Source organism: Phascolarctos cinereus, unplaced genomic scaffold, assembly GCF_003287225.1.
Source record: "Phascolarctos cinereus isolate Bilbo 61053 unplaced genomic scaffold, phaCin_HiC Scaffold_726;HRSCAF=1367, whole genome shotgun sequence".
In the NCBI taxonomy this organism is placed as follows: Eukaryota; Metazoa; Chordata; class Mammalia; order Diprotodontia; family Phascolarctidae; genus Phascolarctos; species Phascolarctos cinereus.
In genome coordinates, this window is record NW_027556098.1 from 214,080,010 (window position 1) to 214,104,858 (window position 24,849).

General features: G+C 39.8%; 1 protein-coding gene across 11 annotated transcripts in view; it reads left to right on the forward strand.

The window, feature by feature from the left end:
• The window catches only part of WIPF1 (WAS/WASL interacting protein family member 1), a 158,850-nt gene that overhangs the window by 118,338 nt on the left and 15,663 nt on the right, over positions 1–24,849 (forward strand). For all 11 annotated transcript variants that reach the window (XM_020991003.2, XM_020991008.2, XM_020991011.2 and 8 more), the window contains 3 exons: positions 13,978–14,065; positions 18,739–18,868; positions 24,083–24,262. In XM_020991003.2, the coding sequence (XP_020846662.1) occupies positions 14,015–14,065; positions 18,739–18,868; positions 24,083–24,262 (361 nt within the window). In that variant the 5' untranslated portion in view covers positions 13,978–14,014. The remainder of the gene's footprint in view (positions 1–13,977; positions 14,066–18,738; positions 18,869–24,082; positions 24,263–24,849) is intronic.

A 24,849-nucleotide genomic window follows, 5' to 3' on the forward strand; every position in this document is an offset into this window, starting at 1 on the left:
GAGATAACAAACGCTTTTTTGAACATATTGAGTTTGAGATATCTACAGGACATACCGTTTGAGATGTACAAGAGGCAGCTGGTGATGCTGGATTAGATTGATTCTAACCCCTATGTATGTTGGGCAGCTCCGCAAGATTTATCCGTGATCTCAGAGATGGTTGACAAGCTGACTCTTGGTAGAGGGAGTTCCCACAAAAAGTTCCCTTTTTTCATTTTTCAAATTTTTTTAAATTTGATTTTTATTTTCTATTTCAAATTCCCTCCCTCCATTCCTCCTCCACCCATTGAGAAGGCAAGAAATGTAATACCAGTTATAAATATGAAGTCATGCAAAACATATTTTTACATAAGTCCTGTTCCAGAGGGGGGAAAGCAGGAAAAATAACGAAAGAGAAAAAAATCTATGCTCCATTCTGTACTCTCTGAGTCCATTAGTTCTCAATCTGGAAGTGGCTAAGCATTTTTCATCATGAATGCTTTGGAATTATGGTAGGTCACTGTATTGATTAGAGTTACTAAGTCTTTCACAGCTGATTACCTCTACAATATTGCTGTTACTATGTGCATTGTTCTCCTGGTTCTGCTCATTTCACTTTGCATCAGTTCATATAAGTCTTCCCAGGTCTTTCTGAAACCATCCCCTTTATCGTTATCTTACAGCATAATAGTATTCCATCACTTTCTTATAGCATAACTTGTTCAGCCATTCCCCAGTGAAGGGCATCCCTTCAGTTTTCAATTCTATGCCATCACAAAAAGAATTGCTATGAATATTTTTGTATATGAGTCCTTTTCCTCTTTCTTTGATCTTTTTGGGGAATAGACCTAGTAGTAGTATTGCTAGGTCAGAGGGTATGTCCTGTTTTACACTCTTTTGGGCATAGTTCCAAATTTTTCTCCAGATTAGACCAATTCACAACTCCACCAACAATGCATTAGTGTATCTATTTCCCCACATTTCTTTCAGTATTTGTCATTTTCCTTTTCTGTCATCTTAGCCCATCTAATGGGTATGAGATAGTACATCAGAGTTATTTTAATTTGCATTTCACATGAGAAGCTTCTAACAGAAGTTTCCTACACTAACAAAATCACAGATCCTTTAGGAATCCAGTTAACATGTACATAAAATAAAGTTCTATGAAATTCTTAAACTGTATACTCCAAAATGCTTACTTTTTTCTTCCTCTACTGATTCACCAAAAAAAAATTTTTTTTTTAATTCTTAGGAGCTATACACAAAAAGAACTTGAACTTAGGAAGCTTTTTTTTCCTTAGAAAAACATAAAATGGCAACTCAGTCAGTCAGTGAGCATTTATAGTAATACAAATACAAATGGAAAGAAAGATAATCCAAGGAGCTTACATTCTACCAGAAGAAGACAACACATATGTGGGAGGAAGGTAGAGGGTGAAGGCAGTGGAGGAAGCATATGGTAGAGGAAGTACAAAGTGTAGCCTAAAGAGGAATGAGATATGGCTGGCCTGGGTGCCTTCTTTAATGGAGGTTTTTGGAAAGAGCCATCCAGTCAGAGGGAGAGGCCACAGAGGCAGAGGGTACTTCGAATGAGCAAATTCCAGGGCTGAAGTGAGACTTCAGGATGAAGAGCGGGGCACAGTAGAGGGAACCTGGAGGCAAGCCTGGAGAGGAATAGTATTGTTATCATCATCATCTACCTTAAAAAATTAAGAGTAGAGAACATGCTATTCAAAAAATATAACAAATGCTAAACTGTCTATTGACTTGGGCTATGAGCTTCCAGAGTGTTGTGTCCTCTGAAATGTGGTTATCCAATTAACCATTTGTCACCTTCTTCAGTTCTTTGAGAGGCAGCACTCTGAATGGGCTGCTATGCTAAAAGCAACCCATGGTAGTGAACATTATTCTCTGGACTACTGTGACTAAAATAATATTGCAATGATGGCCTCAGTGATAACAAGCCCCAAGTAGAACTGGCCTCCAAGCCTTAAGTTCCCTTCCTCCTTACTCTGAAGCTCCATCTAGTGCCAGGATCCCTAACCAGGATTTTCACAGGAAATAGTAAGAGCATCAGCATGGATAAAAAGGGTAGAATGGCCTCTGCTTAAGACTCTTAAAAATTACAGTACTTTCTTAAAGACTAGCTAATATTTCATTAATATTTCATATACTTTTGATGAGTGCTTCATATATATTTAAACTGTAAGCAATTTTCATTTCATCAGTCCCCCTCCAAAAGATGTTACCAGTTTGATTTCTAGCTCTGTTTTGAATGTTGTTCCATTGAATTGTTATCCACTGGTTCTTCTAACAATCCCCTTGGGTTTTAACACCTACATCTACAATCCCCTTGGGTTTGTTAAATCTGGAAAGGACCTTGGAATCTTACCTAACCCCCTCATTTGGCAGATGAGCAAACTGAGGTGGGATGTTAAGTGACTTGTCATAGTGATAGTGTGTGGTAGAGGCAGGATCCAAACCCAGGTATTTAGATTCCAAATCCAACACTTTTCACAGTACCATGCTGCTAAGAACTTTGCCTAGGAAGATTCAGTCTTTAGCTTAGCACTCCTTAGCGCAGAACATTTCATTCAAGGCACTAGAGGGATGCAAGATTTAATTAAAAATGAGGTTCTGAGAAACTGCACATTAGGCTGAATGAATACTTCCCATAATCACAGCTAACAGTTATATAACGCTGTCAACTTTCCAAAGGGCTTTACCTGTTATAGCTCATTAGATCTTCACAACAATGCTGGGAGATAAGTGCTATTATTTAAATGATAAGGAAGCTAAGATTGTGAGAGGTTAAGGGACTTGTTCAGGGTCACATAGGTAGGAAGTCTCTCAGGCAGGATTTGAACTCAGCTCTTTCTGATTCCAGGCACATCACCTAGCTTCCCCCATTAACCATTAATAATAATAATAGCTAACATTTATATAGCACTTACTATGTGCCAGGCTCTGTACTAAGCACTTTACAAATATTATCTTACTTGATCTTTACAACAACCCATGGAGAGAGGTCCCATTATTATACCCATTTTTTATTTGTGTGTGTGTGTGTGTGTAAGTAAACTGAGGCAAACAGAGATTAAGTGACTTGCTTCACTGCCCTGAGCTAGATCACTAAGTTCAGTGGCCTGCCCTAGCTTATGCAGCTAGTTTGTGTCAGAGACAGGACTTTAAACTGAGCTCTCTGGCTCTATCCCATCAAGGACAAACCCTGCCCTCCAGGAACTTACATTCTATTGAAGTCTACCACAAGTAAACAAGTAAGTACCAGATAACTTAAGGAGAAAGAGAGCAGTGACAACCAAGGGCATCCTTCCCTAAAGAGAAGGTCCTTAAAGGAAACAAAATATTCTGAAAACTAGAGAGAGGAGCTTAGATTTGATAATGGTAAGCTGTGGGAAAATGCCTCTTGAATTGGAGAGAGGCATAATATCCATGGTTCAGGAATAATATCGTGGATTGGCAGCTAGGTGGCGCAGTGGATAGGATGCCAAATCTGGAGTCAGGAAGACCTAAGTTCAAGTCCTGTTTCAAACACTTTCTAGCTGTGAGACCCTGGGCAAGTCACTTAACTTCTGTTTGCCTCAGTTTTCTCACCTGAAAAATGAGGATAATAACAGTACCTACCTCTCTGGGTTGTTGTGAGGATCAAATGAGATAATAATTGTAAAGCACTTACCACAATGCTTGACCCATAGTAGGTGCTAATATAAATGTTAGCTTAAGCTAGATAAATAGATACACACATATACATATGTATATATACACATACTTAATACATATATTCATTTATCCCCTCCATATCTTGGAGGTGAGGGACACAACGCCCCAGTAATCTGGAAAATCCACCTAAATTTTTTTTGGCCCTCCCTTCTTACCAAAGAAGTCTGAATGTTTTTTTTTCTTTTATAGGGTGTTTACAGTACCTTATTGTAAAATTTGGGTTAAGTATTTGGTCATAGGCTCTGTGTCATCTGCTGGTCTTCACATGTTGTCTGCAGCTTCCACAAAACTCTCAAAATATTACTATTTAATTTCTTATGCCTACCCAAGATATATTGAAACCATGATGGGGAAAGTTGCAATGTGGAAGAAATAACTCTGTGTGTGTGTCTGTGTGTCTGTGTGCATCTTGAAAGAGAGGATGATGGTGAATAGAAAAATGTTGTCATTCTTTTGAAAGTCTTTTCACCCTTTCAGGAATAAATTTGGTGATATTACCCTTATTGTTTTACAATCCAGCCCATGAAAAGGAAAAAAAAATGATACATCTCAGGCAAATCTTTTTTTTTTTTTTGGTTAGGCTATGGGGTTCAGTGACTTGCCCAGGGTCACACAGCTAGTAAGTGTGATGTGTCTGAGGTCGGATTTGAACTCAGGTCCTCCTGAATCCAGGGCTGGTGCTCTATCCACTGAGCCACCTACCCCCCCTGAGGGTAAATCTTTAAGAAAAGATTTACAGTAACTTCTTAAATCCCTTCAAGGGAGAGTATTAAGTGCCCTCCCTTCTCAGCTCCACCCATCTACTAGTTTCCCTAGCTTGCTTCAAAGACTTAGCTTAAATCCTGCCTTCTGTGGGAGGCATTTTCCTGTGTCCCCTCCCTTCCTCCCCTTCACCATTGCCTTCCCTCTGAAATGACTTTTCCTTCTACTCTGTATAGATCTTGTATGCATAGTTATTTGCCTCTTATCTCTTCAGCTTAGAATAAGAGCACCTTGAAGGCAGGGCCTTCATTGTTTCTGCCTTTCTTAGCATCCCCAACACTTAAAACAATGTCTAAAACAAAGTAATCACTTATTAAATGCTTGTTGACTGACTGATTGATGGAAATAATTATTCAAGAGACAGTTCAATTAGTTACTTAAAATGGGCTTTTTGTGTATGTGTTCAGATCTATAATTTCACTAGTATAAGGGACTCCAGGTGAAGAAATACCCTCTACCAGTATATGTTTGCTACTGTTGCACTACTTATAGACCTAGGCACTTGAGAGGTAAAGTGACTTGTCCAAGGTCACATAGCCACTGGAGGTGGGATGTGAACCAGCTCTTCCCCCCTTCCTATATCAGCTCTCTATCGGCTGCATTCACTGCCTCTCAAAATAGAATCATTTTCCCCATAATAATCCTCCCAAAGTCAAGAATTTAAAGATGGGTGTGTCCCTCAGCTATTACTCAATTTTATGCCTTAATAAATGGCCTTCATTTTCTCCAGAGCCTATAGCTTTGCTCTTGCTAAGTGAAATACGTATGGGAGGACAAAGGAAGTTGGTGATAGCAGCACCAAAAAACCAGCATGAATTTTATTTCTTTTCTAGCTTCATGCTTTTGGAAGCTAAATTTAGTAACATTTTGGAGCCTTCACAGTGAGTTATTTGAAAAATGGCTTGTTCTCTCCCCCCCCCCACTGTTTACTTTATTTTGATGAAATCTCTTTCCAAAATAACCCAGGAAGCTCACTAAATGTAGTAGATTAAAAGTACTACAGTGCCATGGGGGTCAGAGGGGAGGAGGAGAGGGGACAATCTTGCAATTAAACTCTTTGTTTTAAATGGTTTAGAAGTGGGAAAGTGGGGGAAAGATGGGAAAAAAAACTGAGTGATTTTTTGTGAAAGGAGTCAGGCTGCATGTTTACTGCATAATTTCATAATAATAATAGCTGAAATTTAACATAGTGTGTTAAGCTCTACAAAATACTTTACATATTATCCCATTTGAACCTCTGAACAATGCTGCAAAGTTGGTGTCATCATTGTCTCCATTTTCCAGATAAGGAAACTGAGGTTCCGAGAGATTAAAGACTTGCTTCGTAAGTGTCTGAGGCAGGATTGGACCTCAGGTCTTCCTGACTCCACTATTCTTAGGCTCATAGATTTAGGTTGGAAGGGACCTCAGAAGCCATCTACAGCAACTCATTCATTTTATACATGAGGAAAATGAGTTCCAGTGAAGTTAAATTACACACCCAAGGCCACAGAGATTATAAGTGGCAGAGTCCTAGGATTCAAACCCAACTCTTCTCCAAATTTATCACTTGTTTCATTGAACCATGCTACCTCTGTCCAGTAGACTGTACAGCTCTTACGTGGAATTGAAAGCTACCCTTGATAAATGAGCCACCGGGTTCATCTGGTTCTCTGCTGACAAAGTAAAGTGGTGTCCTTACTCTTTTATCTCCCCTTTTGTTGACTTTAAAAGAATTTTTTTTAATTGATATCTTTCTGTTTTTATATCACATTAATTTCCAAACATACCTCTCCTGTTCCCAACTCAGTAAGTCAACTAACATTTAAGTGCCTACTGTTAAGGCAGCTGGTGGCTCAATGGATAAAGCATAGGGCCTAGAGTCAGGAAGACCTGAGTTCAAATCCAACCTAAGACACTTCCTAGGTGTGTGACCCTGCGCAAATCCCTTAACCTCTGTCTGCCTACGAGGTTAGAGCATTGGGCCTGGAATCAGGAAGACCTGAGTTCAAATGTGATCACAGACATTTAGTAGCTATGTGACCCTGAGCAAGTCACTTAACCTCTGTTTGCTTTAAACCCCTGGAGAAGGAAATTGCAAACTACTCCAGTATCTTTGCCAAGAAAACCCCATGAATAGTAAGTCATGAAGAGTTGGACATGACTGAACCCTACTATGCGCCAGACATTGTGCTAAACTCTAGGTGACAAAGAAAGGCAAAAGACAGTCCGTGTTACCAAGGAGCTCATAGTCTAATGGCGGAGAGAATATCCGAACAACTATGTACAAACAAGATATATACCAGATAGACTAGGAGGAGTCACGGAGGAGAGGCGGTAAGACTAAGAACTGGGAAGCTTTCTCTTGTACCAAAGATTTAAAAAGTTTTTGGGTTTTTTTAATGGTTCAGTAAAACCAATCTGGTTGGCTCCTTAAACCTACCATTGTTCTCCTTGGGTTCTTGTACTGCTTCACTGCATAAATAGTTGGGAGCTCCTAAGACCAGTCCCTCAATAGTCCCTCTTGGTTTGGTTTTGTTTTTAAATCTCTATGGAAATGATCCTTTCTGCCATCAAGGAGTTAAAATATTATAAATGGCAACTCAATGAGTGGGGATTTTTTTTGGCCAGTATCATAATATAGAAACTACAGGCAGCTGTGAAAAGTTTGTGTTAAAGAAACAGGATGACTGTGGTTTTCTGTGAACATTAATTTTTCCTGTTGAGCATTTTTTACAGGAAGTTCAAGAACAAAGCCAATTTCATCTTCATTGCTTCTGATAGGTTTCAAGGCTTAAGCATCTTCAGCTTTGAAGATTAAACAAGTGAGGGGATTCCAGTGAGATCCATTTCAGTGGTGGATTCTGCGAAGTAGTAACAGGATCAGTTAGGGGAAGAATACAGATACTTGAGGCTTTTTTGGTTCAGGATGGAGGCAGCCGTTAAAATCTTTTTTCTTTTCTTTCTCCAGTGTAATTTTGTATTGGTTCATCATGAAGGTGTTCCATTTATAATAATTTAATGTTCATTTTAAACTATTTTTTAAGAAAGAAGAATGTCAGACTAGGAACATCAGATTTAGAGATAAAAGAAACTTTGGAAATTAGCTATTGCAAGTCTTTCATTTTTTAAAATAAGTTTTTACTTTTTTTTACATCACCATAGTTTCCGCCATCATCCTTCCACCCCCTCCTTCCAAAGAGATATCTCATTTAACAAATAGTATTTTTTAGTACAAAAACATAAAAAGACGAGGAGAAAAAAACCACCATAATTGATCCCACCTTCTACAGGAAACCTTTCCTGATCCCTAGTGCCTCCCCTCTGTTGATTACTTCTAATTTATCCTGTATACAGCTTCTTTGTATTTAGCACAGTGTCTGGCACAAAATAGGTGCATAATAACTGCTTATTGACTGACCAATACATAAAAAATAGATTCAAAGGGCAACACTTGTGGACCTCTCACCTCTGCCAAGGAAAAGGGTGTGTGTGCTCAAGGTGGGGTGGGGTGGGGGAACGGTATCTTCTCATTTCTTTGAAGTATGCTTGTTCTTTATCATTTGGCAACATTCAATTTTTATTTACTTTTCAGTGTTTATCCATTTGCATTGTTGTACTTATTCTGTATATTATTTTCAGAAAGATGAGTCTTCCTAACTCCAGCCCAGTGCCCTATCCACTGCATTATTTAGTTGCCCTTGGGGTATTATAGAATTATTTAATCCAGTGAATTTTATCCATCCAGTTATACATTGCTGTGGCAATTTAACTTTTGAGAGCAGCTTAGACTTCCAGTTTCAGAGGAATACGGACTCCAGACAGGAGGTGGGGGCCCTGGACACAAGGAACATCATAGGGGCCTTCTCACTGGAATTGGAGGACAAGGCAGAGATTGATCACAAGTTTTAGGGCAAAAGCCCAGCCACTTGAACCAGGGAAGAAGGTCAGCAAGGTTGGCTCAGTGTTAAGCCCCTAAGCTATATAGGTCCATGAATCATTGTGGATTCTGCTTCTGATTTGATAAATCCTAGAGCCTGAAATGGAACTAAGCCTGCAAATAGGAATTAATTTACCCCAGCTATGGAGATGAGAGAGGCACAAAGGCAGGAGCTAGTCCTAAGAGATTTCCCATAAAGGACATTTAACTGACTGGTTAAACCTCGCTCCCTTAAAGGGCTCTAAACATTCAGTCCTTAGGTGACCTTGGGTCCTTTGGGTTTTCCCATTTTAACCTTGAGAAATAGCCAACATCTGAGTAATATTCCTCAACCCCTGTGTTTATCAACCATGCCATTCCCTTACTCAAGAACATACTTATGGAATGCTTAGATGAGAGTCTTCTGTTAATCCTCCATTGCTTAGAAACAGTATAGTATAGCCAACAACACTGGGCCACCTTTGGCAGGAGAGCATGTTCAGGTTAGAGGTACACTGGGAGGCCCCATCACAAATTTTTCCTCTCCATAAGGTTTAATTGGTTCACATAAGTATTGAACCATGACCTTACCCATTTCAGCATTGTGCTCAAACCATCCCAGTTAAAATAAAATTGTAATTAAATTAAACCACAATTTTCTTTTTTGTGTATATGTGAATGACCCTAGCAAGTCACTTAACCTGCTTTGGTTTCCTCATCCGTATAATGGAGATAATAATAACACCAACATCCCAGAGTTGTTGTAAGGATAAAATGAGATAATTTTTTTAAAAGTGTTCTGCAAACCTTAAAGTGCTATGTAAATACTTGTTGTTATTGTTGTTGTGTTAGAAGACATGAAAAAGATAAAGGTTGGAAACCATGAGAAGAAAACTTCAAGAGAATATTAGAGAACCATTCTTAGACCATATGTTGAAAGTTGCTAGACAATTGGCCTTCCCTAGTCTTGATTTATATGTGTGGTCTGTGAATGGTTCTATGACTCACAGTCCAATGAAGGACTGCATCTGGATTTGTTCTTCTAAATGACTCTGTCCCTCTTTGCTGTGTGGTTGTGGTGCTTCCTCTGGTCCTAGGCTCCAGAGTTCTTTTGCTGCCAATCTTTCTCTCTCCTGAGCCCCCTACCCCCACCCCTCCTTTCAGTGCTCCATCATTCCACTGCAGGGTTAGCATCATAACTGGTGTAGGCTCCCAGCAATCTAGATCAGTTCTTAACCTTTTTTTTTTTAGTCGTGGTCTCCTTTGGCAGTCTGGTGAAGCTTGTAGACCCCTTCTTTAAATAAAGTTATTAAATGCATAACATAAAATACATAGGATTGCAAAGGAAATAAATCAGATTGAAATAGAGGGTGTCCCAGAAGTCTTAATGTAGTTTTAAGCCCTTAGAACTTAAAGCTTCCTTTTCTCTGTGATTTCTCATTCTCTCTGATTCTTTTTTCTCTTTAAAAACTTGGAGTTTTAAACTGTACTCAGACCTTTGGGACCACTGGGTATGAGGGTACATGTCTGACATCCCTGTTGCTGGAAAGGCTAAGATTGGTAGATCACTTGAGTTGAAGTAGGGCTAATGTTGACCAGATATCCATATTATATCTGCCATCAATCTGGTCCTCAAGAGTGGGCATTCACTAGGCTGCCTAAGGAATGATGAACCAGACCAGGTCAGAAACAAAACAAGTCAAAGCTTCTGTGCTAGTCAGTGGTAGAACTGGACTCTGAGTAACAGCTACGCTAGCAATCATTAGCCCCGTTTTATAGATGAAGAGCTGAAGATTCATAGAGGTTAAATTCTATTTGCCCAAGGTCACATGACTAGTAAATGGAGAAGCCATGACTGAAACCCAAATCTATTGACTTTCTTTGCTTTTCTGTTGTCTTTGTGCCAAAGTACTCTGGTATTCTGGTAAGAAGCTTTGGTCTTACTTCCTATAATTAGAACTAGTTTAACATGGAAATGAGCAATGTAGTCTTAAGAGACCAATTCATGGTAGAGGAGAAATTGGAATGTAGGAGGGCTTGTGTATCTAGATCTGAAATCGTTTTCTTTATCCTAGTACAGTGGTACCCCAGGTTTTTCATTTCTCTAGGTATATTGCATAATTTCTCTTGTTGTTGTTGTTTGTCCTTCATTCTCAAAGAGGACCATGACATCAGGAAGATGATTCCATGACTTGCAAGTAAATTGGATTTAAGTGAGGCAGGGCTATGCAAAGTTGATAGCCTCAGTCTCACATCTGGAGCCATCTGGGTCTGGTGGCAAAATATAAATCAGGACAACTGGAGATGGCCCTGGCATAATTTTCTCTAGGTGTATTCTAGATCTTCCTCTTCATAGTTGGAGATGAGACTAACCCATGAAACAAAGACTAGTTGGAAATTAAACTACCTGGTGCTAAAAACATGTGCAAGAAAAGTTGAGAGAAGGAAAAGACCAGTATCCTATGGAAAATACACTGAATCATGCAGGAGGTAATGTCACATCTGACTGGCCTGCAACCTCTAGGATAGGGGTGGAGAACCTGTGGCCTTCTTGGTCCTTGGGTGTAGCACTTTGAATGAGTCCGAGTTTTACAGAACAAATCCTTTTATTAAGGGAGTTTGTTCTGTGAAGTTTGGATTCAGTCAAAGGGCCACACTTGAGGGCCACATGTGGCCTCAAGGCCACAGGTTCCCCACCCCTGCTCTAGGGTCTTCATAGAAAAGACATGAGAAAGACTTGGGTTTGATACACTCAGCAGTCCTCACTTTCATTGTTAACTTTGTCTTCTCAATCCAAAGTTATCACTCCTTCCTTAGAATCCTTCTAATTTTTGTCTGAATCAGACATTTGGCATTTATCAACATAAGCTCATATTGGAAAACTTATCTCTTACCTACTTGACTCTAAGCAATTTGAGAGCAGACATCTTTGCTTTTTTTCTTGACATCTCTGAAAGTATTAAATCTAGAACCTTACACATGGTACATGTTTAGTGAATAGATGTCAAATATAATTATCATAGTATTATAGATTTATAACCAGAAAGAACCTCAGAAGTCATTTAGACCTATCCCCTATTTTACAGATGAGAAAACTAAGGTCCATAGAAATTAAGGGAACAGCCTGAGTTTATATAGTTAGTAAATTTCATGTAAGAGGTACCATAAGAAACAGCAAGGTTTAGTGAATAGAATACTGGACCCAAAGTCAGGAAGACATGGGTAAAAATCTAGCCTGTGGTGCTTACTAGTTTGTATGACTATAGTCAGATCACTAAATCTGCCCTAGTTTCCTCATCTGTAAAATGAGGATAATAATTGATAATCTGTAGCACTTATCTCACAGGGTTTTTGTGAGGATCAAATACAATAATATATATAAAGTACTTTACAACCTTGGAGTGCTCAATAAATGAAAGTCATCATGATGATGATATTTTTCTTAAGTATAGTTGAAGCTACTAATCTGCTATCTCATCCAGAATACTTAAAAGTCCTCTATTTCACTCCACCATCTTGGCTCCACCTCACTAATCTGTTATCTCTAGGATGATATACTGCTGTGAAATTTTATTTGTTTTTCCAGTATGGATATATCCCCAACACAACAGAATTCTAAACATAACAAATTCAACTCTAAGCAACAATATTCTCCCCCACCTACCATTTCATAGCATTTAAGAAGATGAATCATCATTTTGTTCTATTCAAGTTGTCCCTGCTGCTGTCACCAAGTTGAGGGCCCACCCTTCTATCTTACTGATAATACTGGACAATGATGTGCATCATGCCAGGTAGAACACACACCATTTGATGTGCTAGCATCCTCTAATGAGAACACCAATAATCAGTTCATAAATATTTTGAAAAATAAACACAACAGAGACATAATCCAATTTGCTAATAGTTGTCAGGTATCAGCTAGTTGTCAGAGGACATCAGGTCTTGACAGTCATAGACTGGGTTCCTGAATAAAATTTGGACATTTCCATCCTTAGCCTTGCATTCAGCTTCTCTCCTTCTGTCCAAGGAAATCATTATTAACTGCAAAGGTTATTGTCAAGCCAAGACCTGGGAAAGAGGTCAGCAAGTCCTAGAAAAGAGAAAAAGATTTTAAGTCATTTAAAGAATTGCCTTCAGTGGAAGGTTAAAAGTGTCTTAAAGGTAATGAGGTAAAAAGCTTAGACAAATTGCTAAAGAAGGGGTTATTGTTTGTATAGTGGGTACAATAGATGAGGGAGAATGGGTCAGGCAATTGTACCACCACTATTTCTGTCTCTTGCATTCTTTTTATTTTCAATGTTTTTATTCTCTATCTTCTTTTGAGTTTAACCTAATGGTACTATTAATTTGGGGAGTACTGTGCATGTTTTATTCAGAAACTGATCTTTTTCCTTTAAATATAGATACATATGATATTAGCTGTGTTCTCACATTTGAGTTTTTTATTTTTTTATTTGATTTTAACATAGGTGTAGCCAATATAGATTGCCCCAACTGATGTCTTTTTTTTTTTAATTTAAAGACTTAGTTTTCCCATCTTACCCAGGCTGGAGGTGCAGGAGCTATTCATGGGCTCAATCCCACTACTGATTAGCATGGGAGTTTTTGACCTGCTCCATTTCTTCCCTGTTCCAGTTCACCCCTCCTTGGATGATTGTCCAAGTGTGGTACTCCCTCAGCCCCTCTCCCCCACTCCCAGATTCTCACCATATTGATGGCAAACTTAGCACACTTACTCAGTTAGTGTCGCCTGCCAAAACTCAGAACTCCTGAGCTCAAGAGATCTGTCAGGCTCAGCCTCACAGGCTTAGAATACTATAACAGCTGGATATCATTTCTGAAAAACATCAACCAAACCTGACCATCACATGTGAAACTATACTGTGATGTTGCTTGGCCTGAGATGCAAATTCTGTGGATTATATACCTATGACACTTTGTCCCCTGTAATATTGTCTGCCCTAATAGGTAACCAATTAGCAGTGTTTTTAGGATTATGCATATATATTCAGTGCTTGAATTTCTTCCCAGGACAAATACATTTCTGATTTTATAATGAAAACTAGTGGGAGAAAGGAGGTTTGCTTGACAGAGAGCTGCCATTCAGCAATCTTTCACTAGAATGTATCTCCTTCGGTAAATGAAGGGTACCAGCAATGGTTGTGGGTTTGTGGCAGTCTCTCACTGAGGCCCTGCTCTGGCCAATATAACTCCTTTATGAGAAGAGCTCGGGTGTGGCCATGGAACAAGGCGAAACTCTGGTGGTTTCATAATAAAATTCTTGCTTATGGGCCAAGGGCCCAGGTTCCTTTCCATTCCACTGTGATTCTACTTGAAAGCTAGTGGCACTAAGTAGTCTAAGGAACTGGATGAAGGCTGTAGTCTTATCAAACAAATGAATTCAAATCCCACTGTTGAGGGGGTTTAGGTTTATTTAGCAGTTTAAAATTCATTTATACTTTTTAAAAGGTTGGCCAATTTAGACTCCAACTTTGATTTGGGGGGGAGGTGATAAAAGAGGAAAGAAAGTTTAGGATAAAATGTCACAAAAGAGCCTAACCTGTTTCTCTCTCCCTGCCCCCCCCTTTTTACAGGTTTAAGAGTGATAATATTGAAGCTTAATTGTCCAAGATGCCTGTTCCTCCCCCTCCAGCACCTCCACCCCCACCAACATTTGCCCTGGTGAGTGTCTCTTAGTGTCTAAGTAGAAAAAGACAAGTGTGTATTTGTTTTAAGCATATTTGCTCTTCTGGCTTAAATAAGAAATGATCAGATTGACCCAGGTGCACAATGTAAGCGAACCTCCAAACCAAGCTGGCACAAATAACATTAAACATTTTTTTAAAGTGTCCATTTGTTTCAAGTTTCTTTGTAAATGTTTTAAGTCTTACATATGGTCTGCTTAAATCTCACTCTGCCCTTGTCAGCCATATCACTAAAATAAAGATTCCAGAGGACACAGTGTTGGGCTGACTCCTCCCGTCATTCATTGATATACTTTGTCTAGTTCTAACTGGTAGTGGGAGATAGATGAACTCTCCACTATCCTGAAGTCTGTCCCCTTCTTTTGACCTACTTCCTTCCAGAAATTAGTTCAGTTCTGGTTGAACTCAATGGCAATGGGTCAGTCCTGACTGGGACTGACCTTTCACTAACTTTTGTCTCAAACAGCCTTCAATTCAGTTTAATTCAATAACCATTTATTAAGTGGCAAAATGTTGGGAATACAAAGACAGAGAAGTTCCCTATCCTCAGGTGGTGCAGTGGATAGAACACCAGCCCTGGAGTCAGGAGGACCCAAGTTCAAATCTAGCCTCAGACACTTACAAGTTGTGTGACTCTGGGCTAGTCACTTAACCCTGATTGCCTTAAACACACACACACACACAACACACAACACACACACACACACACACACACACACACACACACACACACACAAGTTCCCTATCCTCGAAGGGCTTACATTCTACTTACCTGCTGTTACATAACATTCTTCTAATCTGCCAAGTCCATTACAATCTTAAATTCATCAGATCATAGATTTAGAGCTGGGGAGTATTTCAGAGGCCATCCGGTTCAGTCCTTCATTTTACAGATTCAGTTCCTCAGGGGAAACTGAGACCCATGGGAGCTTAAATCACATTCCCAAGGTCACACAGCTAATAATTGTCAGAGATTGGATTTTCACTCAGTTCCTCTGACTCCAGAGCTAAGGCCTGTCCACATTTTCCCTTTTAGTTCTGTCCCTCATCTCAAATTTATCCATAAGTCAAAGAGTCAAAGGATTTGGAGCTAGAAGGTACCTTATAGACCAGATGATCTTCCAGCCCCTTCTGGTCCATTCATTTCACAAAGGAAACTAACTCATTTGTGCTGGAATCATACCTAGTTAAATAGCAAAACTAGGACCAGAACCCAAGTCATGTGACTGTTATTCTTATCAATATACATTATCTCCATATTAGATCAATTCTCCCTCTGAGTGCCTCTAAGATTCAGCTTTCTTCTCCAGTTTCCTTGTCACTATCCATATTACCTGACTTTCTAGAGTAAATCACTAGTTAAGAAGCTGGCTTTTCTTCTAGTTCTAATCCTTTCTACACATTGCCACTAGATTAATATCCCTAGAATACTGATTTTATCATGACATTCCCTGGCTCAAGAATCTACCATTGCTTCCTATCACCTATTATATCAAATCCAAGCTCATCCTAGTATTCAAGGCTCCTCAATTAATGGGCCCCAATTTACACATATAAGCTCATCTGCTAACCTTCACTGACATAGTCCACTTCTCCTTCAATAAGGGTAGCCTCCAATTTTTTTTTTTTTGGTGAGGCAATTTGGGTTAAGTGATTTGCCCAGGGTCACACAGCTAGTAAGTGTCAAGGGTCTGAGGCCGGTAGCCTCCAATTTTCAGCACATATCTTAGTCATTCTCATTAACTTACCTTTTCTCATTCTAGCTTGGCCTGGTCCCAGTTACCCATGGTTCAAAGAAGCTCTTGAGTTTGAAGTAGTGCCAAGGCCAACCTAGTCTACCTACAGTTCAGGTCATTCCCTAAAATATATTCTTACCTCCAAGTTGGCTCTGGCTACAAGTAGGGACTCTAAAGATGCAGGTGACTAAGGTGACCTTATAAAATACAGCCAGATAGTCGACATTTCAGCTTCACACCCATCAAAATCTATGCTATTAATAAATTGATCCCTTGTTTTGTTGGCCATATTTTATTGCTTTCCTTCTCTGCTCTCTTTTTTTTTTTAACTTTTCCCATCTTTGTCAAGTTATTCATTCAGCAAAAGTTATTCATTTGCTAAGCCAGAACTCTTACTTTTCTACTTTCCAGAGAAACTTTTTAGCCAATTCCATCTTTCCTCTCTTATATAATAAGTGGAAATAGAGAGACAGTGTCTCTCTATTGGGATACACATTGGGCTTGAAATCAGAATTCCAGTTCTGATACTGACTGAATATGGATGACCTACTCTAAGCCTCAGTTTCCTCAATTGTTCCCTCAAACAGGGATCTCATACTGCCTGCCTCAGAGGGTTGTTGTGTGATCACTTTGTAAAGTGCTATCTAAATGTAAGGCATTAATACCTTACACTCACTTAGTACTTGTGAACATAGACTGTTCACAAAGCACTTTCACTTATATTGTCTTATGGAAAACTGAGAACCAAGTGAAATGCTGCCCAAGATCACATAGCTAATACATAGCAAAATTAGGAGTAGAACCCAGTAGAGTAAGTGCTCCTTCCACTCTATCACCTGCCCTTTATGAACACACTTATTTCCTTTTTGGTTCCATTCTTTAATAGATTGGAGCCAACCTCACCCTTCCCACCCTTGTTTTTTGTCTGTGTATCCCCAATGCCTAGCATAGTGCCCAGTGCAACCTAGTTATTTAATAGATGCTTATTGAACAGTTGAAAATCAAGTAGTGCCTCCTTATTATGCATGTGATAAAACTGAGTCTTAGTGAAGGGATTTGCCCACTATCATATAGACAGAATCAGTATTATAATACAGATTTCCTAATTCCTAGCTCAATGTTTTTTCCATTATACAAAGGAATGAAGGCATTATGTAATCAAGTGGTTAGCTAGCTACTAAATTGAGTTCAAATCTGGCCTCAGACACTTACTGGCTGTGTGATTTGGTCAAGTCCTTAACTATGTTTGCCTCAGTTTCCTCACTTATAAAATGAACAAGAGAAGGAAATGGCAACCCATTCCAGCATCTTTGCCAGGAAAACTTTCCCAAATTGGGTCATGAGAAGTTGGACATAACTGAACAACAACAACATGCATTGTTACCCAGTTGAGAGCAGAGCCCTGAAGAAATGAGATGTAAGAGATGAAAGGAGAGATTGGGCTAGCCCCACCTAGCCTATCCTAGTGAACACACCCAAGAGAGACCCTCAAAGGTTATTAAATTTGCAAGGACTACCTCCTGGACCCCTACATTGCTATATCTAAGATCTAGCACTTCAAGAATTGCCTCAGGGCCAGTCTGGAATGGCCAGACTAGGTAATAACAATAATAATAAAAATCATTTCTACATCATCTTAAAATATGCAAATAATTTTATGTTAGCTGATTTCATCCTCACTACAAATCTGGAAGGTGGGTGCTATTATTTATCCCCATTTTATAAAGGAAACTGAAGCTAAGAGAATTTACATGATTTGCCCAGGGTCACATAGCTAGTAAGCATCTGAGGCAGGATTCAAATTCAGGTCTTTCTGACTTTAAGGCTAGCATGCTAGCCACTGTACCACCTTGCTGCCTAAGTAATCCTTGGACCAGACTTTAATGCTACATATTATTTTTTTTCCATATGTAATTGGTAAACTCCACTAAACTCTTTGCCTACTAGACAGAAAAATCCATGAGGAGAGGGGCTATTTTTTATTTAATCCTTTCATCTTCTCCAGTAACCACAGGACCTGGTGGCAACAGGCTGTTTGCCTGTACATTAAAAGCAGCTTAGCTAAATTCAGAAGAGCTGAGGACCAGTTTGGCCACAGGGTGATGACTTTTTCAAGCCTCTCAATTCTCAGAAAACATCTAGGGAGTTATACTGGGGTCATGAACTGCACCAGTGGAGGAAATACACTAATGAAATCCTGGAAGTCCTGGAACCAATCAATAAGCATTTATTAAGCTATGTGCCTGAAGCATCACAGCCTCCCAGCAGCTACCACAGTGCTGTGCACACTTGTTTTTCACCTGGATTGGCAGCTGTTCTACCCTTCTATCTTTGAAAATTGCCTAGGACCCTGAGAGATTAAGTGATTTCCCCAGAGGCAGACAGCCAGTATGGGTCAGAGATAAAACCCAGACCTAAGTTATCTAGTCTCCCAGACAGCTCCTCATCCACTAGGACATTGTGCCTCTCGCTGAACACATAGCAAGCACTTAATACATTCTTTTGAATTGGATGGACAGATGAAGTGGTTCCTGAATCTGTCCTTTGGAGGTCAAGCCCTGGACACCACCTGCAAAACCCTCTCTGCCCCAGTATTAAAATTCCCTTCTGCCCTGGTCAGCCAAGCCAGTACCTCCATTACCATCCAACAGACAATGACATCAGAGTCTTCAATCAAGAGCAATTTTCCTGCACTAAAAATGAATGTTATTTATTGCTACATCTGCCCCCAGATTATCTCCATTTTTAAAAAAAAAGCCACATTTGTATCATTGTCAAACTTCCCCAAGATTTATAACCTGCTGCCAAGCTTCTTAATTAGGAGTTTCCTCTGCCAAGGCTGCCCCCACTGAATGTTACAGTTCATGATCTTCATTTTCCTGATAAATAACAAGTTTGCACGGTCACTTTTCAGGCAAACACAGAGAAGCCTTCCTTGAACAAATCAGAACAAGCTGGAAGAAATGCTCTCCTTTCTGACATTAGCAAAGGGAAAAAACTCAAGAAAACAGTCACCAATGACCGAAGTGCACCGATATTGGACAGTAAGTACCCCCCAAAATTACTTTTAAAGCATGATGGTTTATGATCTAATAATCAAATCCAAACAATTCTGCTAATGCCAGCTGCAATGCTGGCAGATAGAGGTACTCTATTACTCATTGGGTGCCAGGGTCCTCGTGGCTTTCTTCCCTGAATGCTGCAGGAAACTGGCATAATCATTCTTTGTCCCGGGCACACAGGGTCTCCTTTCTGAGGCACTCAAAGTACTTTCTAAATCTTAACTCATTGCTCTTCATTCCCTGCCCGGGTCAGGAGCACGGAGTCATATTCTTTTTTAGAGATTGAGATGATAGAGCTCATGATGTACTGATTGTTTTATCCAGTGTACAGTCTACAAGCCAGCCAGAAAAACTTGACATTTTGTCTCTCCCACACTGTTGTAATTACCAGGCACTGCTACTTAGTAGCATGAGAAAATACCCTCAGATGGAATCTAGTACTACTGCATGGCTGGGCTTTAGGACTGTCAGCCCACAACACTAGACCTGTACTCTCTACCAGTCAGATAAATTGGAAATATAACCTCACTATACTCCAGTAAGCCTGAGGTTGACCTTCCTAAGGCATCCTAGAAAGCTTTGTGGGCACATGACTGACTGAAGTGGGCAGGAAACTAGGAGTAGGAGGAGAGTTTGTGGAAGTCTTGCCCATCAGGTGGGTAAGAAGGTGGAAAAGTCAGCGTTACAGGGAGAACACTGGTTAAAAGGCAGAGGAGTTGAAGGGATAAGAAAATGGAGAAGAGGAAATTGATGGAGATCTCTAACTACTGCTCGTTGGCTAAGCAATAGTTATTGAGCAATAGCATATTCCCCACCCCTCAAAGGGGAAGTACAGGGTTTTTGACTTTTGATTTGAAACCATCTAAGCTCCAAACCCAAATGTCTACAACATAGATCTTGTAGTGTAATCCTTCGATCCTCCTGAGAAAATGTCACCCAGTTAGGGTCTGTTGATTTTCTTCCCTCCCTCTAGAACAAGTTCTTAACCTGATGTTCGTAACCTTGGGGGGTTTTTTATATATTTTAATAACTATTTCAGTATGATTGGTTTCCTTTGTAATCTTGCATATTTTATTTTATGCATTTATAAACATTCAGAGAAAGAGTCCATAGGTTTCATCTGATTGCCAAGGGGGTCTAATGTGGCACACAAAAAGCTAAGAAGCCTTGCTCTAGAATAATAGAATGATTGACTCATGGAATGTTGGAACTGGGGGCCCCCTGATTTTATAAAAAGGGGCCCAGGAACAGATTTCTTTTATTTAGGATGGTGGTGGTTGTTGTTGAGTCATTTTTTTCAGTTGTGTTTGACTTTTCATGATCCCATTTGGGGTTTTCTTGGCAAAGATACTGGAGTGATTTGCCATTCCTTCTCCAGCTCATTTTATAAAAGAGGAAACTGAGGCAAACAGGGTTAAGTGACTTGCCCAGGTTCACACAGCTAATAAGTGTCTGAGGCCAGATTTGAACTCAGGAAGATGAGTCTTCCTGACCCCAGGCCTGGCACTCTGTCTACTTTGCCACCTGTTTCTTACACAGGGGTACACAGATGGCTGATGGCAGAGGTAAGCTTAGCACCCAGCATGCCTGAATCCCAATCCAATGTTTTACCCATTGTATCATGTTAATTCTTTGCCTACCCATGCTATTCCATATAGGAGGATTCAAAATACCAAGGGGCCAGAGGCTAGGACATTTCTAGATCTTTGCCCACAAAGGAAGGGTTCTCTGAGTATATTAGTTAGCAACAACAACGACAACAGTTAACATTTATGTGCTTAAAGATTGCAAAGTTCTTTACATGTATTACCTTATTTGATAGGCAAAATAATCCTATGAAGTAATTACTATTATTACCCCCATTTTATCACGAGGAATCTAAGGCCCACAAAGGTTAAGTGACCTGCCCGGGGTCAAATAGCTAATAAGTGTCTGAGACAGAATTTGAACTCAAGACCTCCTGTCTCCAAGTTCAGCACTCTCTTCACTCAGAATGAAGCCTTGATGCTAGGCCCAATAGACTCAGATTTCTTTGGCTCCCTCCAAGAGGAGGGAAATGAAAAACCTTAATGTAGTACCACCTAGAGATGATCAGAAAGCAAGTTTATCCTGTAAAGCTATATAGTTAATGGTGCTAATGCTCATAACATCATGGAAAATTTGTTAATTCTTTGAAAACCAAGGAGAATATATTATTAGAAATTCCAAGTGCATGTTAGGCATATCTGACACTGTGTATAGTATACTTTTACTGTCAGGCAGCTTGTTAACTTGTATGTTCTGGGATGTTTGCAAATATGTTACATAGTCCTGCAAGTAACAAGAAATATATTGTTGCCAGATTCACAGATCTTTGAGGGGATGAACACAACTCAGTCCTTCATTTTCCTGGAACCTCATTGTAACAGCTGCTGAATGACAGCAACAGTGACCTACAGGATTTCTAGGAGGGAAATTGATAAACTACTCTTGGTTAAGATGATGGGCTAAGATACAGTTCTAATACAAGGACTAGGTTAAGCTGCTGGAGAGGAGATGCAAATTCACACACATGTTTAGGGAGTCCCAAACTGGGTCAAATTCTAAATCCGTCACTAATGAATCTCTGAACCCTCCCTAAAAATAATACAAGAATCATAAAAGGTTAGGAGAGGAAAAGATTGTAGAAATAGCTTAGTTCAACTCCCTCATTTTCAGATAAAGAAACTGAGGCCCAGAGAGAAGTGGTTTACTAAAGGTCATATACCTGATAAATGGTAGTGCTGGGCCCCAAGTGCATCTCTCTCCCCAGGGCAACAAGCAGCCTCCTTGCTGCCCCCTTTCCAGCTTACTTCTGGTATTACCTGTTAGCATATGGTGGTTTGATTTTATTGTTTTGGGGTTGTTTGGTTTGGGAATAGGGGGTGAGGAGGAAGGGTAGAGGTCCATCATTTCATCAGTAGAAGAACTTCTTGTATGTTCCACTGATGCAGGTCAGCATCTCATCTGTAACTTTAAAGTCTTAGAGAACTGACTGATGGTCACTAAGAGGTCAAGTGATTTGTCCCCTATCAAGTAGCAATTATGTGTCAGAAACAAGACTTGAACCTTGGTCCTTCCTGATTACAAGGCCAGTCCCTTATCTACTACACCACACTATGTCTTACTTTAAGGATGCCCACTTCTTAGGAATGCTTAAAATTGTTCCATGTCCTATTGGAACACGACCTTATCAAATAAGTATTCTTGTACTCTGTGTTCATAAATGGGCAGGTAGGTATTCACTTGTCTGTTTGGAATTACATAGGTTTTGCAAACAATGATTCCTGAAAGCCTGTTTTGAATCATAGAATCTAGAACCTGGGGCGGGGGAGGGGGGTAAAAGAGATCTAATTTGTAAATGTACCATCATTGCGCTCAGCTTTGAAATGTTAGTTCTGACTTAGTAACTTTTAAACTCTACCAATAAATTGATGATGGTGGCTTTACAAAACTATTTACTGTATAGGAGCTTTTTGTGGTGGTTAAAAAAAACAACAACTGGAAATTAAGGAGATGCCTTAGCATCAGTTGGGGGATGGCTAAATAAATTATGGTATTTGAATGTGATGGAATAATAATTATAATAATATCTATCACTGATAGTAGTTTAAGGTTTGCAAAGCACTTTACAAATATGATCTCTTTTGATTCTCATAACAACTCTGGGAGGTGGGTGTTGCCATTACCCTGATTTTATAGATGAGGAAACTTAGGCAGACTGCAGTTAAGCGATTTGCCTAAGGTCACATAGCTAGTAAGTGTCTGAGGGTGGATCTGAACTGAGGTCTTCCTAACTACAGGTCCAGCACTCTCTCCACTGTGCCCCCTCGCCACTTAATTCTATTAACAGGAAGGGCCCCATGAATTATAAAGCTACACTAATAATAGCCTTGTGTTTTGATTTTAAACAGGTCAGCTAAATTCACAGATGCTCACAATCAGAGGTTTGACTACCAGTGATTTTTTTTCTTCCAGCCTTAGCACCTTATGAAAGCTGTCTGCTAAGGTGTGGAGGGGCTAGTAGTCTGTCCCCATTGGTGGAGGGAATGCCCACAAAGATTAAATCACAGATTCTTGAAGTATTTAAGGACAAGTAAGATAATATCCCTACTGAGAATGAAGACTAAACACGTGAGCAGATTTTTCTTTTGCAGATTAGTGAACTTAATTTTAGGGGGGGAAGCTGAGGAGACAATTTGGGCTTTTTGCATGTTTTTCTCCTTCCATGAACCACATTTCTCAGAATACATGGACTCAGGCAGCATGTTACTGTGGAAGGAACTCTGGATTTAGAGTCTGAGGACCTAGGCTCTTCCATTTACTATCTTGGTGGCCTTAGACAAAACGAAAGGGATATGTAAAAAGGGCTTTGCAAATTTTAAAGGTATAGATAAATACCAGCTATTGTCACTTAACCTCTTCTGGCCTCAGTTTCCTCCTCTATAAAATGAGGGAGTTGAATGAGATGACTTTTGAGACTCCTAATTCTAAATTCATGACCCAATAATCCTAAGAAACTATCATGCATTATTTAGAAAGAAATAACCTCCTGATTACAAGCTTTGCAAACCCCGCGATGAAGCGATGACAAATACCACAATGTGAACTTTGTTTCCCCAGCACAAGTAGCTTGCTTCCCAGCACACTGAGAGGCAGGCAGACACCAGCCAGAGAAGATTTCACAGAATCCCAGATCCAGCGCCTTTTGGTTGGGGAAAGAGAAAGGAGGAGGGGAGTCAGTGCATATTAGGGACGAGTGGATCACCCACTCTTTTTTTCTGCTCTGTACTCCTTTGTTATCACTACGGAAATTCCTGCATTTTTTCACAGCTGGTATGGAGGGAAGAGAGATGTGGTATTTGAGGTGGGGAGGAGGTAAAGATCTGGGCTTTATCATTAAGGCCCTTCAGAGAAAAGCCACAAAATATAGAGAAAAATACTGTAGTGAAGAAGAATCCAAAGAGTACTCCTCATCCTGTTTTCCAGGTAGATTCTTGTTTTATTGTTTTAATATATGTATGTGTGTAAACATATATACATACACATATGTATGTGTATATATCTTTGTATGGTCATTATTGTTTTCTGCAATTCTAGGTCTTGATGAAAAAGTAAATGTGAAATAACATTCATGCCTTCTGTTGCAGTAAAGATTTCATTTTCCTCTCTCTGCAGAACCTAAAGGATCTGGTGGAGGTGGCGGCTTTGGAGGAGGCAGCAGTGGTGGCGGTGGATTTGGTGGAGGTGGTGGTGGTGCTACTGGAGGTGGTTTCGGAGGGAGTGGTCCTCCTGGTTTAGGCGGATTATTCCAGGCAGGAATGCCAAAGCTGAGATCTACGGCCAACCGAGATAATGGTAATGACGTGAACAAACCTTTCTTCTTTATTTACTAGGTTGATGTGTCTCCCTACTGCTGTCATATTTCATAGGATCATAGTTTGAAGGGACCTTGGAGGCCATCTTGTCCAATCCCTTAATTTTAGAGATAAGGAAACTAAGATGATTTAGGTGAGAGAGTTTAAGTGACTTTTCCAGTTCACGAAGATAGTAGCAGGGGTAAGATCTGCACCCTCTGACCTAACTCCAGTGCTCTTTCCACTGTCCCATGCTCTTTAAAAATTACAGCCTATTTTAAATTGAGGCTATTTTCAATAGGAACATAGCATGAAATATAGCAACATTTTCTCTACCAATATCAGAATGTGATAACGTATGGAGTAGTCCTATACTTTAGGGGGACTCTTTTCCAGAGCAAACTGGGTTGGGAGAAAAAACAATATCTATGGCCTTCTGTTCATGGACCTCTGCCTAGTGGCTTGGCATCCTGAGAATTTGCCCTGTCTACTTTTTGCAAGTTGTCTGACTCTGTTCTCCAGTCCAAAATCAGTCTATAGCACTTAGATAATAACCATCAAATGTGGGAATAATTTTCTTGAAGTCAC